Source organism: Mobula hypostoma, chromosome 12 (genome assembly GCF_963921235.1).
Source record: "Mobula hypostoma chromosome 12, sMobHyp1.1, whole genome shotgun sequence".
NCBI lineage: Eukaryota > Metazoa > Chordata > Chondrichthyes > Myliobatiformes > Myliobatidae > Mobula > Mobula hypostoma.
This window is the reverse complement of record NC_086108.1, coordinates 41,988,482-42,010,480: the sequence shown is the minus strand read 5'-3', so window position 1 is coordinate 42,010,480 and position 21,999 is coordinate 41,988,482. Positions and strand designations below refer to the sequence as shown.

General features: G+C 40.5%; 1 protein-coding gene across 1 annotated transcript in view; it reads left to right on the top strand.

Moving 5' to 3' along the window:
- Positions 1-21,999, top strand: part of LOC134354515 (adhesion G-protein coupled receptor D2-like) — a 56,654-nt gene that overhangs the window by 26,954 nt on the left and 7,701 nt on the right. Inside the window, exons 8-16 of the mRNA XM_063063436.1 lie at positions 2,572-2,706; positions 4,148-4,244; positions 9,921-10,071; positions 11,588-11,643; positions 13,433-13,559; positions 14,592-14,695; positions 14,881-14,983; positions 17,768-17,921; positions 21,310-21,443. Coding sequence (XP_062919506.1) covers positions 2,572-2,706; positions 4,148-4,244; positions 9,921-10,071; positions 11,588-11,643; positions 13,433-13,559; positions 14,592-14,695; positions 14,881-14,983; positions 17,768-17,921; positions 21,310-21,443 — 1,061 coding nt within the window. The remainder of the gene's footprint in view (positions 1-2,571; positions 2,707-4,147; positions 4,245-9,920; positions 10,072-11,587; positions 11,644-13,432; positions 13,560-14,591; positions 14,696-14,880; positions 14,984-17,767; positions 17,922-21,309; positions 21,444-21,999) is intronic.

Here is a 21,999-nt window from a genome sequence, read left to right as displayed (position 1 = left end):
CTTTACACTCGTATCCTTCTGTGCCTTGTTAATTGAAGTGTCTGTCTGAACGCCTGTTAAACATGGTTAATTGTATCTGATTCCTCTGACAGTGAGTTTCACATATCAGGATACTCCTTCCTCTCTTTTTAAACTTATGCTTTCTTGTTTTTGTTATCTTTACCACGGTAATACATTTTGACAATCCATCTATAATCTGTGCTTGTTATAAGCTTATATACTATCATGTTACCCCTGGGCCTCCTTCGCTGAGCCCAGCCTGGCCAATATCTTCCCATATCTGTAGTCCTCCAATCCAGGAAGCATACTGGTGAACCTTCTCTGTACTCTCTCCAGCGCCATCACACCTTTCCACTTGTGTGGTGATTAGACTCCAAGTGTGGACTAACCAACATTTTGTAAAATTTGCAACATAATATCTCAACTCTTGTATTCTATGTCGAGTCTATGAAGGCAAGAATGCCATATATCTTCCTCACCACCCTATCCACCTGTGATGACACTTTCAGGGAGTTGATCCCCAAGGTCGCAACGACTTTCCTTAATGCTTTACCATTTACTCTATATGTTCGATCCCTGTTTGACTTATCAGTGTACATTTGTCAGGATTAAATTGCAACTGCCAATGCTTTTCCCAACTTTCCAACTGATCTATATCCTGCTGTAGCCTTAGACAGCTGCCTGCGCTATCCACAATCCCAGCAATTTTCACGTCATCCACAACTATCTAATCAAACATGTTATATTCACATTAAAATCATTAGTATATATCTCAGACCGCAAAGGGCCCAGCACTGATCCCTGTGATTAACTAATAGTCACAGAGTTCCAATTAAAAAATCCTTCCATTACTACCTTTTGATGTCTCCTATCATCAAAATAAATTTGCATTGATTTAGGTAATTCTCCTTGGATGCCAAGTGCCTTAACCTTCTGGATTGGCCTATAATATGGAACCATATCAAATCATTTACTGATGTACTGTAGAGTCCTTTTAGACAGCTTATACTGCCCTGCCTTCATCAATCTCCTTTGCTACCTTCTCCAAAAATTCAGTAAAATTAGTGAGACAGGATTTCCCCTGCACAAAGCCAGGCTGGCTATCCCCACCCAGAATTCAGGGAAGGGTACATTGTTAGTCTGGAGTATTTATGTATTAAACTGGAGGTGTTACATGTTCTGGAGTGGGTAAAAATGATAAATTGCCAGAATCGGATATGATCTACCCCACTGTACTATTGGAAACAACAAGATTTCTGGGGCTCTATTAAATTTTTTTGCATCGAGTCACAGAACACCACAGCACAGAAACTACAGTCCATCTAGTCCTTTTAAAACTATTAATCTGCCAATCCCGTCGACCTGCACCCAGACCACAGTCCTCCATACTGCTCGTTCTCCTGCCTTCTCCCTGTAACCTTTGCTGTCCTGACTAATCAAGAATCTGTCAACCTCCACTTTAAATATACCCAGTAACTTGACCTCCACAGCCATCTGTGGCAGTGAGTTTCACAGATTCACCACCCTCTGGCTGAAGAAATTCCCCATCATCTCTGTTTTAAAGGGACATCCTTCTATTCTGAGGCTGTGTCCTCTGGTCCAGGACCCCACCACTATAGGAAACATGCTCTCCATGTCCAGTCTATTTAGCCCTTTCAATATTCAATTCTGTAGGTTCCAATGAGATTCCCTTCTTTCTTCTAAACTCCAGTGAGTGCAAACTCTGAGCCATCAAATGTTCTTTTTCATCTCCTCTTTTTTACCTTCCTTGTTTCCTTATTAAATACTTCCCTTTACCCTCTATGTTCCTGAAGGGACTCGCTTGATTGTAGTTGCCCATTCCATTCATATGCTCATATTTTGTTGATCAAGCCTTCGATTATCTTTTACTCCCTTCTTTATTGGAACATAATGTTCCTGAACATTTGCTGACACTTTTTTAAAAAGAGACTCACTTGTCAGATGTTGTTTTGACCACAAGCATCTGCTCTTTGCTCTTACAAAATGATCCTTCCTACCATTTAGGACCTTAACTTGAGGACAAATATTATGGTTTTCTGTAACTACCTTGAAAGAAGCAGAATTGTGGTAACCTTTTCCGAGTTCCCCAGCTGGCATTTCTGCCACTGCCCAGTTTTATTTCCCAAGATGATGTTAAATACAACCTCTTCTCTGGCAAGATTGTTTATATATTGTCTCAAAAAATATTTTGCAGATTCAACTTTAAGCTTCATATACTGAGGCAATCCCAGTCGATATTGGGAAAGTTACTGTCCTCCACTGCTATAACCCTGTTGCTTCTATATCTTTCCGTGATCTGCCATTATTCCTGATTGCGATTTTGTTTTGTGTCAGAAATGATTGTGAGTAGATGTTGAGTAAAATCTGGACTGGAATTTGTTAGGTCACACTCACTGCTCTCGCTCATGTTACAGTAGTGGCCACCTTGGGGCATTTTGAAGATTTCTCAGCACCACTGGGAATCAAACTCCAGAAAAGGGAGTTTAGGTAGGCTGATGGGAGGAAAAGTGGATAGCATTTTGCATAACATTTCCTGATTTCACCTTGTAGATGTGCAGATGAAAGCAAGTCAGTTGTCTAGTTTGGAAAATGGTCTTATTTACAAACCAACATGTCTTTCTGCTCGGGACCGAGTGGATGAAGTCCGGGTTCCTGGTTCAGAGATATCTAGGCTCTTCACATCAGGTAAGTGATACTGAAAATCTCAATCCAAATCTCATGTAGTATTTTAATCATCTTTGTAAGAGATTCTTCCCATTGAGTGGCAACCATCTATACTGCTGATCTATCTTTATTTTAATGTTGCCAAGGAGGAGACTGGTAACAGCCAGCTCTCTGAGAATATTCTAGAAGAGGTTGACTAATTCAACACAACAGACCTGGATTAGTTTGAAAGAGAATACAAGGCTAGTTGGTAGCCCTACGTAAACAATAAAGAAGAAATCCCCATTGAGGTAGCTGTCTTTAGCTGGAATAACAACAAAAGTATTCCAATTGGCAAGAAGAATTGAGCCAGCACTCCTTTATGATCAGAAACTGAGATGAAAAGTACTACATTTTTTTGTTCTATAAGGTGAATCTGCAATACTTTCATAAGGACTAGTCTACTGCATTTATTGTTCAAATCTCTATCTGTAACAGGAGCATTTTGATGGACTACTTACGATATTAGTTGGGCACAGGAAAGACTTGACCTGCAGCTTGTGAAATGGCATAACCATGCATTTTCAAAAAATCATTTAAGTTCCTCAAAGATATCACATTTCTCTCATGCAGTTTGTAATGAGTCCAAGCAGACTCTAAGTCTATCAGTTGACAGCTAAATAGGCATTTCCCTGAATGAAACTGTAAACTGAAGGTGCTTAAAATGGAAATATCCCAGAAGACAAGCCTGGTTAAGAATAGAGTCCTAATCTGCTTTGGGGCAAAAGATACTATTAATACAATTTAAAAGAAGGATTTCTTGTAGCTAATTTTCTTAATACAGGTGCAATCATTCTTTATTAGATCCCTTAATTGTCTGCACATACGTAGTATGGAAAAGAGAACCTAACTTTTCACTCTCGAGATAAATGAATATGTACCCTGGTAATTGTGTTACTGAATGATCAGCCAGTATTCCAGAATAGTGACCTGGATTCATGAATTCTAATCTGAGAAATGGCAGCTGGGAATTTAAATTAGTTGTTCAATTAATCTGGCATTGAATCAAAAATATTACCTCAGTAATAGCACAAAACTGCAGAATTGTTGTTAAAGCACATTAGACAAAGAAATCTGATACTCATATGCGGTCTGGGCGATGTCTGACTGTAGATTCACCAGTGTTGCTTAGGGTCAAATAGGGATGGGTGATAAATGCTGACATTGCCAGTGAAGTCCACACCTCTTGAATGAAAAATGCAGGAAGCTGAGGAGGATTTATGTGATCAGTAGGAGGTCTTTACATATGCAGTGTAAATCTATGACTTCAGTTACCAATAACTAACTTCCACTCTATTCTGGTAGTTTGGTGCTGGTGTTGTACTGAGTCATCAGGATCAATAAATGATTGCTATCCAAGGTGAAAGCTGAAACATCTTGTGTTATTGTGAGCTGAAATACAGTGTTCCTTTTTCACTTCCAGGCTACGAGGACTTGATATTTATACATGCTTACTACCGGAGTGTAGAACATCATTTGGCACCTCACAATGTACTAGTAGCTGGGCGGACAGACAGAAGGTAAGGCTATGCTTATAAATAATCTATAACAAGTTTGATCATAATATAATCAATACTCTGATATAAAATGTAAACTTCAAAATTGAATTAAGCAGAAAGATGTAGTAAACTGATTCCATCTGAAAAAGAAAATCAAATTTCAGGTGACCATGCTACTCCGCACTGAGTAATTTCTGGTATTTTTATTTTATATTTAATAATGTAATACCTACTACAAGCCAAAAAACATGTGGAAAGAATGACTGTCTGAGCATTACAAATTATGATTTGGAATTTAATCTGTGTCCAAAGGGGGTATACTGTTCAGCTGGTGCATAACATATCTGCAGCCCCTTGGTTGTGACCCACTGCCATGAACCTCAGCCATGTTCAGGGCCTTGCCATTGAACAACCATTGCATCATCTTGTTTGGTGTCTCTGAATAGGGTTAGAATGGGTCGTGGTCCAATTAGAGGCTGGTGGCACAGACTGGGGTGGATTGCGAGTGGAGAATGTGGGGTCTGGTTGGATATTACTGCATTTTGGTTTGGAGATCTTGGGCCATTTGGAGGCACCAAAACTTGAATGAGTAATCAAGGCTCAGTCAGGGCATTCTATGAATCAGGCTTCCATTAAGAAAGCTGGGAGTTCAGGGCTGAGGGGTTAGGCTATTTGAGGAGTGTGTTGTGATCAGACTGGGCCTGGTGGGTGGGTTGTTTGTTAACATGATGGGTAGAAGGAGAATGGTGGCAGAGCAGATAAGTTACAGGTTTTATCTTGTGGAGTTCCAGCCACAGTGGCATTAAAATATGGGTCCCCTAGGAGTGCCCAAGGATACAGCTACTTGGAAGAATATGCGATAATTACTCAACACCACTCAAAAAAGTGTGGTACAGTTTTACTCTTGAATGATTGTAATCACATCTCGTGTTAAGGAGTACAGTTCACAGATATATTGCCTTGAATTACAAGAAGTAAACATGCTTCCATTACTTTAGATGAAGTGAATTGACATGATGAGAAAGGAAATCTCTGGATGCATTTTAGTGGCGCTACATAGAATGAAAAGACAATTCATTGTGTTTTACCAAGAGCACAAAGATTTGGAAAGTGCTACATAATCAGATAATCATAATGCTTTCTGTAAGTGAATAGTGACTGATTGGGTAAGATGGGGTTTTCAAATATTGGATTCAAATTATACCTGGATAAGGTACATATCTTCAAACCAAGTGTCAGAATTGGCTGTGGTATCCTTGGTTCAGATTCAGATTCATTTATTTATCACATGTACTTCAAAACATAGAGTGAAATGTGTCATTTGATTTAACAACCAGCACAACCTAAGGAAGTGCAGGGGTAACCTGTAAGTGTCACCACACATTCTGGCAGCAATGTAGCATGCCCACCATCTTCAGCCGAACAACATGAGTAACAACAGTAACAATGCAACAACAGCAGCAAAACAAACTCCTTTCCTCCCTCTCATCGATCCTCCCACTCATACACGGAGACAGGCCTCTAATCCCAGGGCTGGCCACCTCCGGGCCTCCAACCTCCAGTCCCTGGCCTATACTTGGAGACTGGCAGACACTGAGCCTCTGACTTTGGGACAGGCCGAACCAGGGGCTTCAACCATCAGGCCTCAACTTCCAGACTAGCCAATTTCAGTCTTCAACCTTCGGGGTTGAATTGTTGGACAGATAATCCACAACTTCTGATAAACGGTTCCTTATTTCACATGGACCTGAAGTAGGTCCGTAGTTGCTTTGTCTCCCTGTTTGAACAAGGATATGATGCAGTTGTGCCAAGGGAATCAGAACGATACACCTATTTTCTTGTGTCGGGAGAAATAGAAATTTCCCCTCATGTTCCCCTTAAACATTTCACCTTTCACCCTTAACCCATGACCTCTAGTTGTAGCCTCCCAACCTCAGTGGAAAAGCCTGCTTGCGCTTACCCTATCTATACCCCTCGTAGTTTAGTATAACCCTATCAAATACTTCTTCCTCTGTAATCTGTATAGTTTCCAGGACTTTGTTGCTGCTTTGCCTGCCTTCTATAGACTCTGTGTCCATTCTGTAAATACAGAAGTAAAAAGGTTTTCCTCCATCTCTTTTGGCTCCATACATAGGTTACTATTCTGATGTTCCAGAGGACCAGTTTTGTCTCTTGCAATCCTTTTATTCTTAACATACATACCTGTAGAAGCCCTTAGGATTCTCCTTCACCTTGTCGGCCTTCTTTCAGCCCTCCTGATTTCTTCCTTAAGTGTTCTCTTGCACTTCTGATACTCCATAAGCACCCAATCTGTTCCTATCTGCCTATACCTGCTATGCACCTCCTTTTTTTTTCTTAACCAGGGGCTCAATGTCTCTCAAAAGCAAAGTTACCTAAAACTGTTAACCTTTCATTTTATTCTGATAGGCACATACAAGCTTTGTACACTAAAAATTTCACTTTTGAAGGCTTCCCAATTACCAAGTACACCTTTGCCAGAAAATAGCTGTCCCAATCCACACTTGCCAGATCTTTTCTGATATCATCAAAGTTGACCTTTCTCTAATTTAGAGTCTTAACCCAAGGACCAGACCTAGCCTTTTCTATAATTACCTTGAAACTAATCAGTTAATGTAAAGTGTCCCCTACACAAACTTCTATCATCTGCCCTGTCTCACTCCCTAATTGGAGATCAAGTATTGCACATTCTTTTGTTGGAACTTCTTGTATTGATTCAGGAAACTTTCTTGAACACTTTTGACAAACTCTATCCCATCTAGTCCTTTTACAGTATAGGAAAGTTAAAATCACCGACTATTATAACCTTATGTTTCTTGCAACAGTCTGCAATCTCTCTCCAAATTTGTTCTGCTAAATCTTGTGGACTGTTGGGTGGTCTAGCTTCATTAACATGATAGTACCTTTCTTATTCCTCATTTACGCCGAATAAGCCTCTCTAGACAAGCTCTCCAGTCTGTCTTGACTGAGCACTGCCATAACATTTTCCCTGACTAGTAACACCACCCTTCCCCCCTTTAATCCCTCCACTCTCTCACATCTAAAACAACAGAACCACAGAATACTGAGGTGCCAGTCCTAACCCTCCTGCAATCAAGTCTCACTAATGGCTACAATATTATATAGTAATTCTGGGTTTTGATGCATGCCTTGAGTTCATCTGCCTTTCCTACAATGCTACTTGCATTGAAATATACGCAACTGAGAGCATTAGTCCCACCATGCACAACCTTTGATTCCTGACTTTGAAGCAGTAACAACATCTGTCTCCACAACCTCTCCACTGTCTGTTTGAGCACTCTGGTTCCCATCCCCTTGCGACTCTAGTTTAAACCCTCCCCTCCCCACCCCCAATGTAGCACTAGTGAGCTTTCTCGCAAGGATTAGTCGCCCTCCGGTTTAGGTGCAAGCTCTCTCTTCAGTATAGGTCTCACCTTCTCTGGAAGAGAGCCCAATGATGCAGAATTCTGAAGCCCTCTATCCTACACCAACTCCTTAGCCACATTTTAAACTGTATGATTTTACTATTTCTGGCCTCAGTGGCATGTAGCACAGGTAGCAATCCTGAGATCACAACCCTGGAGGTCCTGTCCTTTAACCTAGCACCCAACTCTCTAAGCTCACTTTGCAGAACCTCGTCTCTCTTCCTACTGATGTCATTGGTACCTGTATGGCTCTTGATCTCCGGCTGCTCACCCTCCCACTTAAGAATACTGAGGACTCAATCTGAGACGTCCCAGACCCTGGCACTCGGGAGGCAACGTACCATCCAGGAATCTTGTTATCGTTCACAGAACCTGCTTTCTGTCCCCCTATCACCACAGCTCTTCTCTTCTTCCTTCCCTTACCTGCTGAGCCACGGAGACAGACTAGGTGCTGGAGTTCTGACCGCTGTGACTTTCCTCTGCTGGGTCATTTCCCACTCCCCCAACACACAAGAGTATCCAAAATAGTGTACCTGTTGTTGTGGGGGATGGCCCCACAGGGGTACTCTGCTCTGGCCGTTTAACCCCTTTCACTTTCCTGACTCTCACCCAGTTTCCTGTGTCCTGCACCTTGGATGTAAGTACCTCTATCTATGTCTTGTCTACCACCCCTTTAGCCTCCCAAATGATCCGGAGTTCATCCATTTCCAGCTCCAGCTCTGTAATGTGGAGTGCACTTCTTGCAGGTGAAGTTGCCAGGGATTCTGCCCAGCATCCCTACTGCTGTAAGGGTGCAATTATAAAGAAGGAAACAAAAAATAAACTGAAAAAAATCTACCTTTAACTTTTGATTACTACAATAACAGCTGTGATGAAGAGCTTTGAGAGGTTGGTTATGGCTAGAATCAACTCCCGCCTAAGCAAGGACCTGGACCAACTGCAATTTGTCTATTGCCACAATAGTCCTACAACAGATGCAGTCTCACTGGTTTTCCACTTGGCCTTGGACCAACAGGACAACGGCAATACCTATGTTAGGCAGCTCAGCATTCAACACCATCATACCCTCAGCACTAATCAAAAACGTCAAAACCTGGACCCCTTTACCTCTCTCTGCAACTGGATCCTTGACTTCCTCATCAGGAGACTACAATCAGTGTAGATCAGAAATAATATCACCTCCTTGCTGTCAGTCAACACTAGTGCACTTCAAAACTGCATGCTTAGCCCACTGCTCTACCCATTTTACACCCACGACTGTGTGGCTAGGCGCAGCTCAAACGCCATGTATAAATTTGCTGATGACGCAATTGCTGGCAGCATTTCCGACGGTGACGAGGAGACGTACAGGAGTGAGGTAGATCAGCTCAATGAGTATTGTTGCAACAATAAACCTGCACTCAACCTCAGTAAGTCTAAGGGATTGATTGTGAACTTCAGGAAGGGAAAGTCGAAGGAACAAACACCAGTTCTCATCAAGAGTCAGCAGTGGAAAAGGTGAGCAGTTTCGAGTTCCTGGGTGTCCATGGCTCTGAAACTCTATCCTGTGCCCAACATACTGATGCATTTACAAGGAAGGCAGGACAGTGGCCATATTTCATTCAGAGTTTGAGGAGATTTAGTATGTTACCAAAGACTCTAGCAACTTTCTACAGATGTACCATGGAGCGGATACTAACTGGTTACATCACTGTCTGGTATGCAGGGGCCACTGCACAGGATCGGAAAAACTGGCAGAAGGCTGCAAACTCAGTCAGCTCCATCATGGGCACCAGCCTCCCCAGAATCAGGAACATCTTCAAAAGCTGATGCCTCAAAAAGGTGGCATCCATCATTAAGAACCCCCCTCACCCAGAACATGCCCTCTTCTCATTGCTACCATCAGAGAGGAGGTACAGGAGCCTGAAGACACACACTCAACATTTTAGGAACAGCTTCTTTCCCTTGCCCTCAGATTTCTGAACCGACAATGAACCAACCCAAGAACACTAATTCACTTTTGTTTTGCTTTCTTATTGCATTACTTAATTTAAATATATATTTCTTACTGTAAGTTATAGGTTTTTTTTATGTATTGCACTGTACTGCCACTGCTGCCACAAAACAATAAATTTCATGACATGTGAGTGATATTAAACCTGATTCTGACTGACTCTAAATGCAGCCCAATTGAGACACTGGATAAATATTATTTCTTACATTGTAAATTCAGAATGCAAAGAATTTCACGGGCCAACCTCTGTAATTTTTGCAGTGAAAACAACCGATACAACTTGATATATTACGATTCTAATTTGCAAGCAAGCCAGCTACAAACGGCTGTTATCTCGTCAACTGTTCGTGATCCAGTCCGAGGGAGAAACATTCCCACTGCTGTGCAGTACTCTCTCTCGCACAGAGCTGTGGTAAGCAGATTGAGAATACTCCTTAAACTTAATATTACTTGATTTTGAACTAGATTAATAATCTTACTGTTTTGACAGATTACCATAGCAGCATTTTTGATTGCATTCTTTTATTACTCAGGTGAATTCAATGATGTCTGCAATGTGGGTGAAAGTGGAGGGACAAGGGTACTAGCAGGCATTCTGAGGCACAGGCAGCTCCATTCCAACCCTTTACTCCTGCTACCCCATACTGTATATATAGATGCATATGCACAATCATAATTAAGTTAGTGCCCAGAAGGAAGGAGCGAAGAGTGTAGTTTTTAATAGGGAGTCAAGCAGTGAGTGGGAGCACATACATGAAATTAAAGTGAAGCCTGAAATATTATAACAAGTACAGGTTCAGTGCCCCTTATCCGAAGTGCTCAGGGCCAGAAGTGTTTTGGATTTCAGATTCTTTTTGGATTTGGTGTATATAATGAGACAGTTTTGGATCAGCATCATTTCTGACTCTGAATTTACGTGCTACTGGAAAGTCTTACATATGTTCTTTTCACATGTGCAATTGACTGTAAAAATGATTACAGATCACCAATATAATGTGTGCAGGGCAAAAGCAGCACAGCAGCATCAGGAGAATACCTGAAACAGCTGTTGAGTGACAACAAATAACGGCAGGCTTTCAGTCTTAGCTACAATGCCATGTTTTGATTAAAGGTTACATTACACTGTATTTGTATTTTACTTTTTTTTGTGGTTTTATGTAAGGTATAAAAATAATCAGCATTATAGACTTGCTCTGGTGTTAGATTTTCATCAGTGACGATCTTTGCAAACTTATCAATGAATTTCTGCTGCTTCATAATCATCAGATGCTCTACCTTTAAAATTTTTAAGAATTTAGTGCTGTGCCTTTTCTTAAATTTTTGCAACCAGCCTTCTAAATATTCAGAACTACTTTCAATTTTCAGTTCATTGTGATAGATCTTTGCTTGTTCCGTGATCAGTATACCATTAAGCAGTATATGTTTACTTCGATGCTGATAGATTCATTTTATCGATGCATGAGCAAGATCTTCATTTCTTGCTTTATGCCGTGTTTTTCTATTTATCATTAACTTCTGTTTATTACATATATGAGCTCACTGCTTAGAACTGTCTGTGCTATGTGGAGACCTGTGCAAGGCCTGGGAATCTACCTAGCATCTTGTGGAATTTTCCATTTATGAAGTCATGTCATCATTCAAAATATTTTGGATTTGTGCAGTTTTTGGATTTTAGAAATTCAGTTGAGGGGTATTCAATCTGCATATACTTTTATTATTGTAAAAGATAGCCTTTTGAAACATCAATTATAGAATTATAACCAATGGGTAACATATTTTAGAATCATAAAGTAAATAAATAGAATCTCATTGAAAACATACTTGAATGTTCAGATATGTTGGAGTTATTTTGTTTTAAACAATATGAATGATATCTAGTGCTCATTTTGGCCAATTTGAGTAACTGTTTGTGTTTTCCTCATTTTAAGGTTGGATTTTCTAAATTTGCCATTCCAGCATGTGTATTTTGGAATTTCAGTCTTCAGTAAGTACAACATATTTATTCAGAGCAGACTACTGCATTCTGTGAACACTTAACAAGAATAGGTGCCCATCAGGTTCTGCATTATTCCTGTGCTTTGCAGTTGGTGATGAAATGTATTCAATCTAATTCAGTCAATGATTAATGCTCCAAAAAGTGCTTCCCCAAGTAAGCAGGATAGCAAGTTGTCAAGAGCTTACTTGTATTAAGGGAATCACAATAAAAGTCATTCAGTGCTAGCAAGAGCAGGAAATTGATTGTGGACTTCAGGAAGGGGAAGCTGGGAGATCACACACCCGTCCTCATTGTGGGGCCATTGGTGAGCAGCTTGAAGGTCCTGTGCATCAATATTTCAGACGATCCATCCTGGGCTTAACACATTGATACAATCAGGAAGAGGGGATGGCAGTGGCTCTAATTTGTTAAGCGTTTGAGAAGGTTTGGTAAATACTCTGGCAAATTTGTATAGCTGCACAATGGAGAGCACTTTGACTGGCATGGAGCCTCCAATACACAAGATTGCAAGGGGCTGCAGAGTCTTACAGACTTGGCCAGCTCCTCTCCACCAATGAAGACAGCTTCAAGAGGCTGTATTTCAAGAATGTGGCATCCATCTCCATTATTAAGGACTCTCAGTACCCTGGGTGTGCCCTCTTCTCAGTATTACTTTCAGAGAGGAAGTACAGGACCTGAAGACCCACCCTCAATGATCTGGGGACAGCTTCCTGCGCTCCATCATCGGCTTTCTGAATAGTCCACGAACACCACTTCGTAATTCCTTTTGTTTTACAATATTTATTTTTTAAATTTATAGATTTTTGTCTTTGCCCTGTGTTGCTGCGACAAAACAACAAATTTCACGTCCTACAAAAGTGATAATTAATCTGATTCTGATTCTGATTGCACTTTCTGTATTTACTCCTGTCTCCAAATAGATTGACATGAGAATAAATTAGATTTTCCTACTGACTTTTCCCTTGTAATCAGCAAGTAATGGAATGAATACCACTCCGATCAAACTGGTCTACTGGACGTTGAAGAGAAGGAACCAAGCATGACTTTTCACCTTGTCCAATAGTCAGTGAATTGTCCACTCCACTTTCTCTGTGCCAACCACCCAATTGTACTGGTCACACGTCATTCACTCGAAGTTCCCATCAGCTCCCAGCAGCTTATACCATATTCCCACACACTAGGGAAATGTACGATGTCAAACTTACCTACAATCTGTAGGTCTTTGGGATAAGGGAGGAAACTGGATAATTCCGAGGAAATACAAGCCAACTCAGGGAATGTTTAAACTCTGTGCAGGCATTACCGGGTCACTACAACTGTGAGGCAATGACTTTACTGGCTGCACCACTCTGTGGCTGCATTGTTAATGCAACAAATTAGTTGAACCCATTACTTCAAAGCTGAATAACTTAGTATTGAGAAGATAAAATCAGTGACCCTCTTGATTCTCTCACATGTTGGTTAATTTATTAGCTTAATTAAAAGGTGCAGGTATACTATTATGTGTTAGTTAATTCAGGGTGTTCAGCATTAGAAAATGTATCTGGATAAGCACTTAAAGTTGTTATGGCGCAGAAGGCTATAGACTGCGTGCTTGTAATGGGATTTGTATAGATGAGTCAGTAGCATGGACATAAAGGGCCTGGTTCTTGGTTGTATGACTGAGATGCCTTTTCAATATAAATCTGATTTGTAGTTAGCTACTAATTTGATAAGATATCTGTCTCTGAAAATTCTATTTTTATAGAGAGTGGATATTGTATTATGCTTATTTCAGAGATGGACGTTATGCCGGATGGTCAAGCCAGGGTTGCCAAGTGGTCCAGTTTGAGTCGGAAATCACAGTCTGCTTTTGTAGCCATACAACTAACTTTGCTGTGTTGATGCAGTACACCGAGATACAGGTAGGGTTGTGAGTAGGTGAGGAATTTTCATTCCATTCAAAGATAGAGAATTTTTCCATTCTGGCATACGTATTTGACTGATGTGTGGGAACTTTGATCACTTTTTTTCTCACCCATAATGAAAATGGCATTAATCAGTCCATATCATGCAGGGTGACCTAAGAAATTGAGATTTATGCATGATTGAATGGTTTGGGAAAGATTATACACTTTGGGAACAATACAGAGCTTTGTGTTCATGTATCAATGCCTGTGGAACACTTGCTATGCTGGACCAACAAAGCCTTTCTGAAAATGCAGCATAACTCCTGGAAAACTAGTCTAACTTCAATTAGACATACCTCCCACAGGTCAATAAAGAATATTTTGTGTGTGACATGTTGCGACTGAACATAGCAAATGTGATTAATAGCGGCTGTTACTTTGTGAAAAGCAGCATTTCCCACGTTAAATGAAGGTTGAACCAAGAATATAGATAAATTATGATCACAACACAAATTTATCTACCCGATTGCATTGATTATTATAAAAGTGTTTGAAAATTACACCACAAAATTTATCAGCACAAATGTTTTGAGCAAGTGTCCCGAATTATTTGTTACCTTCAATTCTTTTTCAATTGTGTCACATTGTATTTTTGCTACTATTTGCATATCACACACAGTCACAAACACAGACACACTGAGACAGGGAGACAGGCACACACCGTAGAATTCTCTGAAGATCGATTGTCTTTTAGGTTTAGGTTAAACCAGCAAAGTGTGATTATGCTTTGGCAAGACTTGGACAGAGTGTGAACCATGAGGGGATCAGTGAGACAAAGAGCTCTGCTTTTCCTCACTTGGTTCCATTCTCCCAACAACCATGGGATACAATTGTGATGAAAGGGCACGGGTATTAAAAGATAAAATAGATGTTCTCTATGGATTTATCTTTAGTATGAATTATATGGAGTAGGCAACAACTCTAAATTGGTGTCTGCTGTATTGTATTAACTCAATAGTTTCTAGAACATTGTATTGTTCTGTGCAGTGGGGCGTGGAAACGGAGATGATTTTAAATAAACTGACGTTCATCGGATCTGGAGCCTCCCTGTGTGCCCTATTGGTGACCTTGATTCTTTTCACTGTACTGGAGTAAGTATTTTACAGTGCATATGCTATTAATTCCTGCTACACAGAAGTTTTTTGTTTTGTGGTACGATGTGGGAGTGTTCCCGTTGCATTATACGATCCCAATCACAGTCATCAGGTGAACACCTTCCTTCAGGTAGCATAAATGTCAAATAAGAGTAATTTCTCTTTCTGTTTTAAATCTCTAGTATTCCAAAATCTGATCGAACCTCCATTCACAAAAACTTGTTTGTGGCTCTGATTGCAGCACAGGTAGTGTTACTGAGTAGCAACTCGGCAACAGACAATGAGGTATGCTGAGCCTCTGTGATACAGCAGCTTGTCTTACTAGAATGCCTTTAATGTTTAAGCATGTCAGCAGTATCTATTGTACATATGATAAAAATAATTGAGCTATTTAGATGGTTGAGCAGCATTGTACTGTTATTAATAGAGAGAGAGAGATCTGGAATATTATGCTCTCTGGCACAGTACTTTTGAGAATAAACATTAAATGTAATGTAGTCATCAGTATAACAGTAATACAGTGCCTGTGACCCAGGCTGAACTCCCACCGGTGTCTGTAAGGTGTTTGTATGTCCTCCTTGTTACTGCTGGGCTTTCTCCGGGCGCTCTGGTTCCATCCCACATCCCAATAGACGCATGTGTTGATGCTAATTGGTCACGTGAGTGTAACTGGGTGACACAGGCTCAATGGATCAGAAGAACCTTTTACAGTGGTGTATCTCTAATTAAAAATAAATGAATAAATAAAGAATATTTTCATGTACCTCTATTAAGACAAGGGATATCATTTGGAGATTGCGATCAGCAATATTCTGATCAAAGTCTATCATACTTTTGCTTTGCTCTGTGAATCAATTTATCTTGAACATTGACACCTAAGTTAAATTCAAGTTTAAGTTTAATTATTCAACTACACATGAATACCCATAAATACAGTCAAATGAAACAATGTTCCTCCGGGGCCAAGGTGTAACACATAGCACAACACAAGTATAGCACATATAAGTTAACGGTAAATGTATACAGCATAGATGCCAGGCTACATGACCTCTGGCATTTCCTCTCCTGGACTGCCATGACAGGCAAGCTCATGACGAGGTCTGGTCCTCTCTACAATCAAGCTCACATAGTTCCCCCAATAAACAAGGGAAAAGAACTTGGAGTATTTTACATTACCAATGTCCAACAGGGTCTTGTGATCACAAGTGAAACATCTAAGAAAATCACTCGCTATTAGAGGGCACACTGCCTTCACGCACTGACTACAACACTTTTCTGTAGCAGGCCTGCACCAAGTCCAACTCCTCTAGCTTCCCCGCAAACAAGCAGCTCTCCGTTGGGGTATTCCTGCAGAACTTGAAGTTCTTAGTGTCCCCGTTGTCTTGTGATCATAAAAAAAGGCACTTAAAGAAGACAAAAACACCCTTGGTCAGCCCCAGAGAGGCTGCTGCATCCAAACGTGCGGCCATCTTACCGGAGCAGCTCTTGTTATTTATTTATTGAGATCCAGTGTGGAAGAGGCCCTTCCGGCCCTTTGAGCCGTGCTGCCTAGCAATCCCCCATTTAATCCTAGCCTAGTCACAGGACAATTTACAATGACCAATGAACCTGGGGTGCAGTGCTAGCTGGAGCGCAGCAGAGCGCGTCCAGCACATCTTTAAGAAAAAAACCGAAATAAACAAGCTAGTTAATTAGGTACTGCCCAGGGTGATTTGAGTATCTCAGAAACTGATGATCTCCTGGGATTTTTACGCACATCAGACTCTGGAGATAACAGAGAATGGTGCCAAAAACAAAAAAAAATCATCCAGTGAGTGGATTTAACAAGATGTTTTCGCTCACAGAACAACCACTCGCCAGATGTTTTTTTGTCTTTGGCACCATTCTTTGTAAACTCCAGAGTCTGTTGTGTGTAAAAATCCCAGGAGATCAGCAGTTTCTGAGATACTCAAATCACCCTGGGCGGCACCTAATTAATTAGCTTGTTTATTTCGGCTTTTTTCTTAAAGACGTGCTCTGGTGTGCTCCGGCTAGCACTGCACCCCTGAATGAACCTACCAACTGGTATGCCTCTGGACTGTGTAGGAGACCGGAGTACTCGGAGGAGGGAATGTACAAACTCCTTTTAGGCAGCGGCAGGGTAACAACTCTTAACCATGATCATGACTGAATGGCAAAGTATTCTAACAAGGAAATTCTAACAAGTACATTTTTAGTGCTGTAAGTAATCAAAGAACAACTTGCATTTGCATAGTGTGTGCTCTGTAGCCCAGTAAAGTACTCCTTTGAAGTGTAGTCATTATTTTAATGCAGGAAATGCAGCAGGTAATTTGTGCACAATACTGTCTTAGACAACAATGTGCTCATGATAACCTCTGATTTTAATGATGTTGGGTGATCTTTGAAATAGTGCCATGGGATCTTTTATATCCACTTTCGTGAGCAGGTAGGAGTTCGGTTGAACTTCCCTCCTGAATTTTATTAAAATTTTTCTTATTTATGGGTGTTAATAAGTTGGAGGGTTTGTTGGGCTGGTGTAGTTTGTTTGGGGGGGGGGTGAAATTGTGATTGCATTTCCTCCCCTTGCTGCCTTTTCCTGGATCTCCAAGCAATGTAGAGTAATGCACTGTGGACCTGTGCAGAGCTGTGGACTGGGAGCTCCACTGATCCTACAGACCAACTTATGTAATTTTATTGTAAATGAGTCCAGTTAGTGAGCACCATCATGACAGCTTAGCAGTGGGGCAGTACATAGTCAAGCCTGACGTGATCAGCTCACAAACGCAAGACTTTCTGCAGATGCTGGGTATCCAGAGCTGGAGAAACCCAGCAGGACAGGCAGCATCTATGGCAAGGAATAAACGGTGAAGGGTTTTGGCTTGAAACGCTGACTGTTTATTCCTTTCCGTCGATGCTGCCTGACCTGCTGAGTTCCTCCAGCATTTTGTATTTGTTGCCTAGACATGATCAGCTGACATTTACACAACACACATTGCCCTAGATTGATAATGTGACAATTAATGTGTCAAAATACTAATGAGAAAAGTAATCTGTTGCATCTTTTTCTAGACTGCCTGCACCGCTGTTACTGCGCTCCTGCATTTATTCTTTATGGCCGCTTTTGCGTGGATGATGGTGGAGGGGCTGCTTCTCTGGAGTAAAGTAGTAACTGTCAATTTGAGTGAGGAACGGAGAATGAAATATTACTACCTTATTGGATGGGGTAGGTTACTTGAGAACTATAGTATTTTGATCAGGAGAGTATAGATTCCCAACTTGGGTTGTTAATACTGCACTTGTATATTGTTGAAATAAATGATGCTGTTTTATAAATGCCCAATTTATGTAAAATGTGAACTATGGTTTGTAGTATTCAGCTTATTTAAAATTATTTGGCAAGTTTGATTTTAACTTCCGCTTAACACTGACAACTGAAGTCTCAGTGTCCAAATTTAAAGAGTACAAGAGGATGTAACCATTGGGACATAAATGTTAAAGTTTAAAGTAAATATATATCACTATATATATATATTCGTAGCATGTACACTACTATGTTTTCTTACTTATAATTTGTATTGTAAGAACAATGGATTTTAAATATCCCTTAGTGGTTCTATGAAAGTCCAGTGAATTGAGAGAATATGCACTTGGCTACACTTTGTTTTTACCTGAACACGTTCACGGCAAGTGGAGTAATGATGTCCTAGCCTAAACAAGGAGGAATTTATAAGCATATTTCTAGTTATTCAGACAGGCTGTTCTAACAGTTCACAAAATGCATAATAATCGGGTGTGATGTAACGTGAGTGTGCCCACATACAGTAGACATTGTGCCATAGATTGCTAGCATTCCTAATGCTATTAGAATCGTGTGTTGGTCATGCAAGACAGACATAACCTTGCTCGGTGCCAAAAATACTATTCAATCTTCCTATAATTACATAGCAGGGAAACAAATATTTTGGTGCTGCCAATCTGTTGATACGTTCTTCCAAATATTTGATAGCATGCACATGATTTAGCTACTGTATATAACAGAAAGAAAATGGTTTTAAGTCAGGAGCTTAAAGGGACATTATAACGGAAAAGTAAACAAAGTTTAGTTAATTAACCGCAAACAACAGGAATTCTGCAGACGCTGGAAATTCAAGCAACACACATCAAAGTTGCTGGTGAACGCAGCAGGCCAGGCAGCATCTATAGGAAGAGGCTTCGGGTCTCGGCCTGAAACGTCGACTGCGCCTCTTCCTATAGATGCTGCCTGGCCTGCTGCGTTCACCAGCAACTTTGATGTGTGTTGCTTAGTTAATTAACCAGTTAGTTCGTGTGATAAATTCACCATTGTTAGATCTGTAGCCAGCTGCATGCAGGTTAAAACTGAGAGTTTCCTAGATGTGCTTTAGGACAAGCATTCTTCTAATTGGGTGAATCGTAATGAGTTAATGTAACAGTTAGAAGCCTACTATGTTTCTTTGTGTTATATGTTGTCAATAGTTAGGCTGGGAGACAAGAAGAAATAATGATGACAGGCAGAAGTGGCCATTTCAGACAGAAAGAAAGAGTGAGTGAACTGTAGTTGGAGATTTTGATACAGAAGACTGCAATATGCCCAGATAGAATGTGAAGTGTTGATCCTCAAACTTGTGTTGGAACTTTCCCTAACAGTGTAGGAACCACAAATAGGTCAGAATAAAGCGAGGCACAGTGAATTAAAATGACAGGGAAATGGAGGGGCATTCTTCCAAAGTGAACACAGCTTCTCCACAAATTGATCCCCCAGTCAGCATTTGGCTTCTCCACAATAGAGGAAACCACATTGTGAACAGTGAATGCACTAGATGAGATTGGAAGAAGTACACGAGATTGCTGCTTTATCTGGAGAGACTGCTTGGATGTCTAGAAGGGAAAATGGATGACACTCCTCGAGTTGTATGGGACAGTGCATGCAGAGTTTGTGAAATATATTCTGAGTAAAAGTAGTCCAACTCTTATTGATGAACTCCTTTGGGGGAAAATAACTGAACCACATCTTATTAAGAATTGGACTGAGAACTTCAGGATGAGGGCTGACACTAAAACTTATGCAACTGGGCCTTTATTCAGTTGGAACAGATTGTGTGAGATTTGCAAGAGCTATTACAGAAATGTACATCTCATTGAAGGTTATAAAATTATGAGGGGTATGAAATCATTAACAGACAAGATTCTGCAGATGCTGGAAATCTTGAGCAAAACACACCAAGTGCTGGAGGAACTTAGCATGTCCGGCATTATCAATGGAGTTGAATAATCCGTCAATATTTTGAGCCAAGACCCTTCATCAGAACTGGAAATGGGGGAGGAAGTCAGAATAATATGGTGGAGGAGGAGGGATGAAGTAAGAAACTGGGAGATGATAGGAGGAAGAGGTGAAAGGCTGAGGAAGAAGGAATCTGATAGGAGGAGATAATGGAGCATGGAGGAAAGAGGGGTACCAGAGGGAGCTGATGAGCAGGTGAAGAGAAGAGAAGAGGTAAAAGGGGAACAACAATGGGAATGGAAAAAGGGAGGGGTGGAGGGGGAGGGGGAGAGAAATTCCCAGAGGTTAGAGAAATCAGTGTTCATGCCATCAGGTTGGAGGCTACCCAGCCAGAAAATGAGGTGTTGCTCCTCCAACCTGACAGTGACCTCATCGTAATAGTGAGGAGGCCACGGACCAACGTGTCAGGGTCGGGATGGGAATGGGAAGCCAAACTGAAATGTGTGCCTACTGGGAAATCCTGCTTTCATTGGCATATAGACAATCAAATTCTATTTTTCCCCAGGCAGAGGTGTCTAAAACTAAAGGACACAGGTTTAGGATAAGAGGGGAGAAGTCAAAAGGAGATTGGAAGGTTAGGTTTCTCACACATAGGATGCTGGTTATCTGAATGAACTTGCTCGTTAACTGAATGAGTTTCCAGATTATGTAGTGAAGCTATATACACTACCTTACTTTCCCTTTTTCTATTTTCTATTTATGATTTATAACTTAAATTTTAAATATTTACTAATTTTAACTATTTTTAATATTTAATATTTGTAATCCAGGGAGTGTGAAGCGCAGAATCAAATATCGCTGTGATGATTGTACATTCTAGTACCAATTGTTTTGCGACAATAAAGTATGAAGTATAAAGTACCAATGACAAAAAGGCACTTGGGTAGGAAAGATATGGAGGTACTGAGGCCTAATATAGGCAAATTGGACGGCGTAGATAGCGAAAACTGCTAACATTGAATAGGTGGGCTGAAGGGCCTGTTTCTTTATTGTTTGATTCTACAAAATATGGCCAAGTCCGTTCCTAAAGGGTCCTTAATGGAATTGAAGTATATATTTTCTTCTGTTAGAGAATATATGAGAAGTAAATTTGGATACAGACTTGATGAAATCCATGGATGTGATTTAATCCAGTGTTTTTTTTTGCTTTTGTAATTTAAACTAACAGGTTATGTTTACACGTTGGGAAAGTGCAGAAATTTCAATTTGTGGGACTCTATCAGCATCCTGTGACAATCCATTGGTTTTCATCAGTTTTTCAAATTTGTTCAAACCTACCATTAAGTTGTAATATTTTGCATTTTGATTTTAGGTATTCCGGTTCTTATAGTAACTATCACACTGGCAGCAGCGCACGACAAGTACATTGCCGATCGGTACTGCTGGCTGAATGTCCACAATGGAGTAATCTGGGCCTTTGTTGGGCCAGTGATCTTCATTATTATGGTAAGCCTCTGAAAAGAGCATCGAACCCTTATTGAGCTCTGAATTAGCAGGGCAGCTCTTTCAAATCCTCTCTGTGAAATTAGCAAATCTATTAGTATTATACTGAAAATGCATACTTAAATTCTAGAAAGGGGATTGGATTCATCATATTCAGTCACTTATTGTTGAAGATGGGAACATCCTATCCAAAGATAATTGACAGGAGCAATAAACAAAGTTGGAAGAACTCAGAGGATCAAACAGCATCTGTGGAGGCAAAAGATGTAAGTCAACATTTTGGGTTAAAGCCCTCCACAGTTGCTGCTTGATCCACTGATTTACTCCAGATTCTGCACCTGCAGTTTCTTTTATCTTTGTCCATTGACAATCCTACTGCAGAACCTCTTTTTCTGTGTCACAGAAGCAGGTTTATTCCCTTTGATTGGGGTAATGTTGATCCAGCAAACTTATCAAAGAAATAATTTCAAAAAATTCTCTGTTACCCTCTACCATGACACCTTATCCTTAGCTTTAATCACTCATGCGGTCTCTGGTAGTGGTGTTCCTATCACCGCTT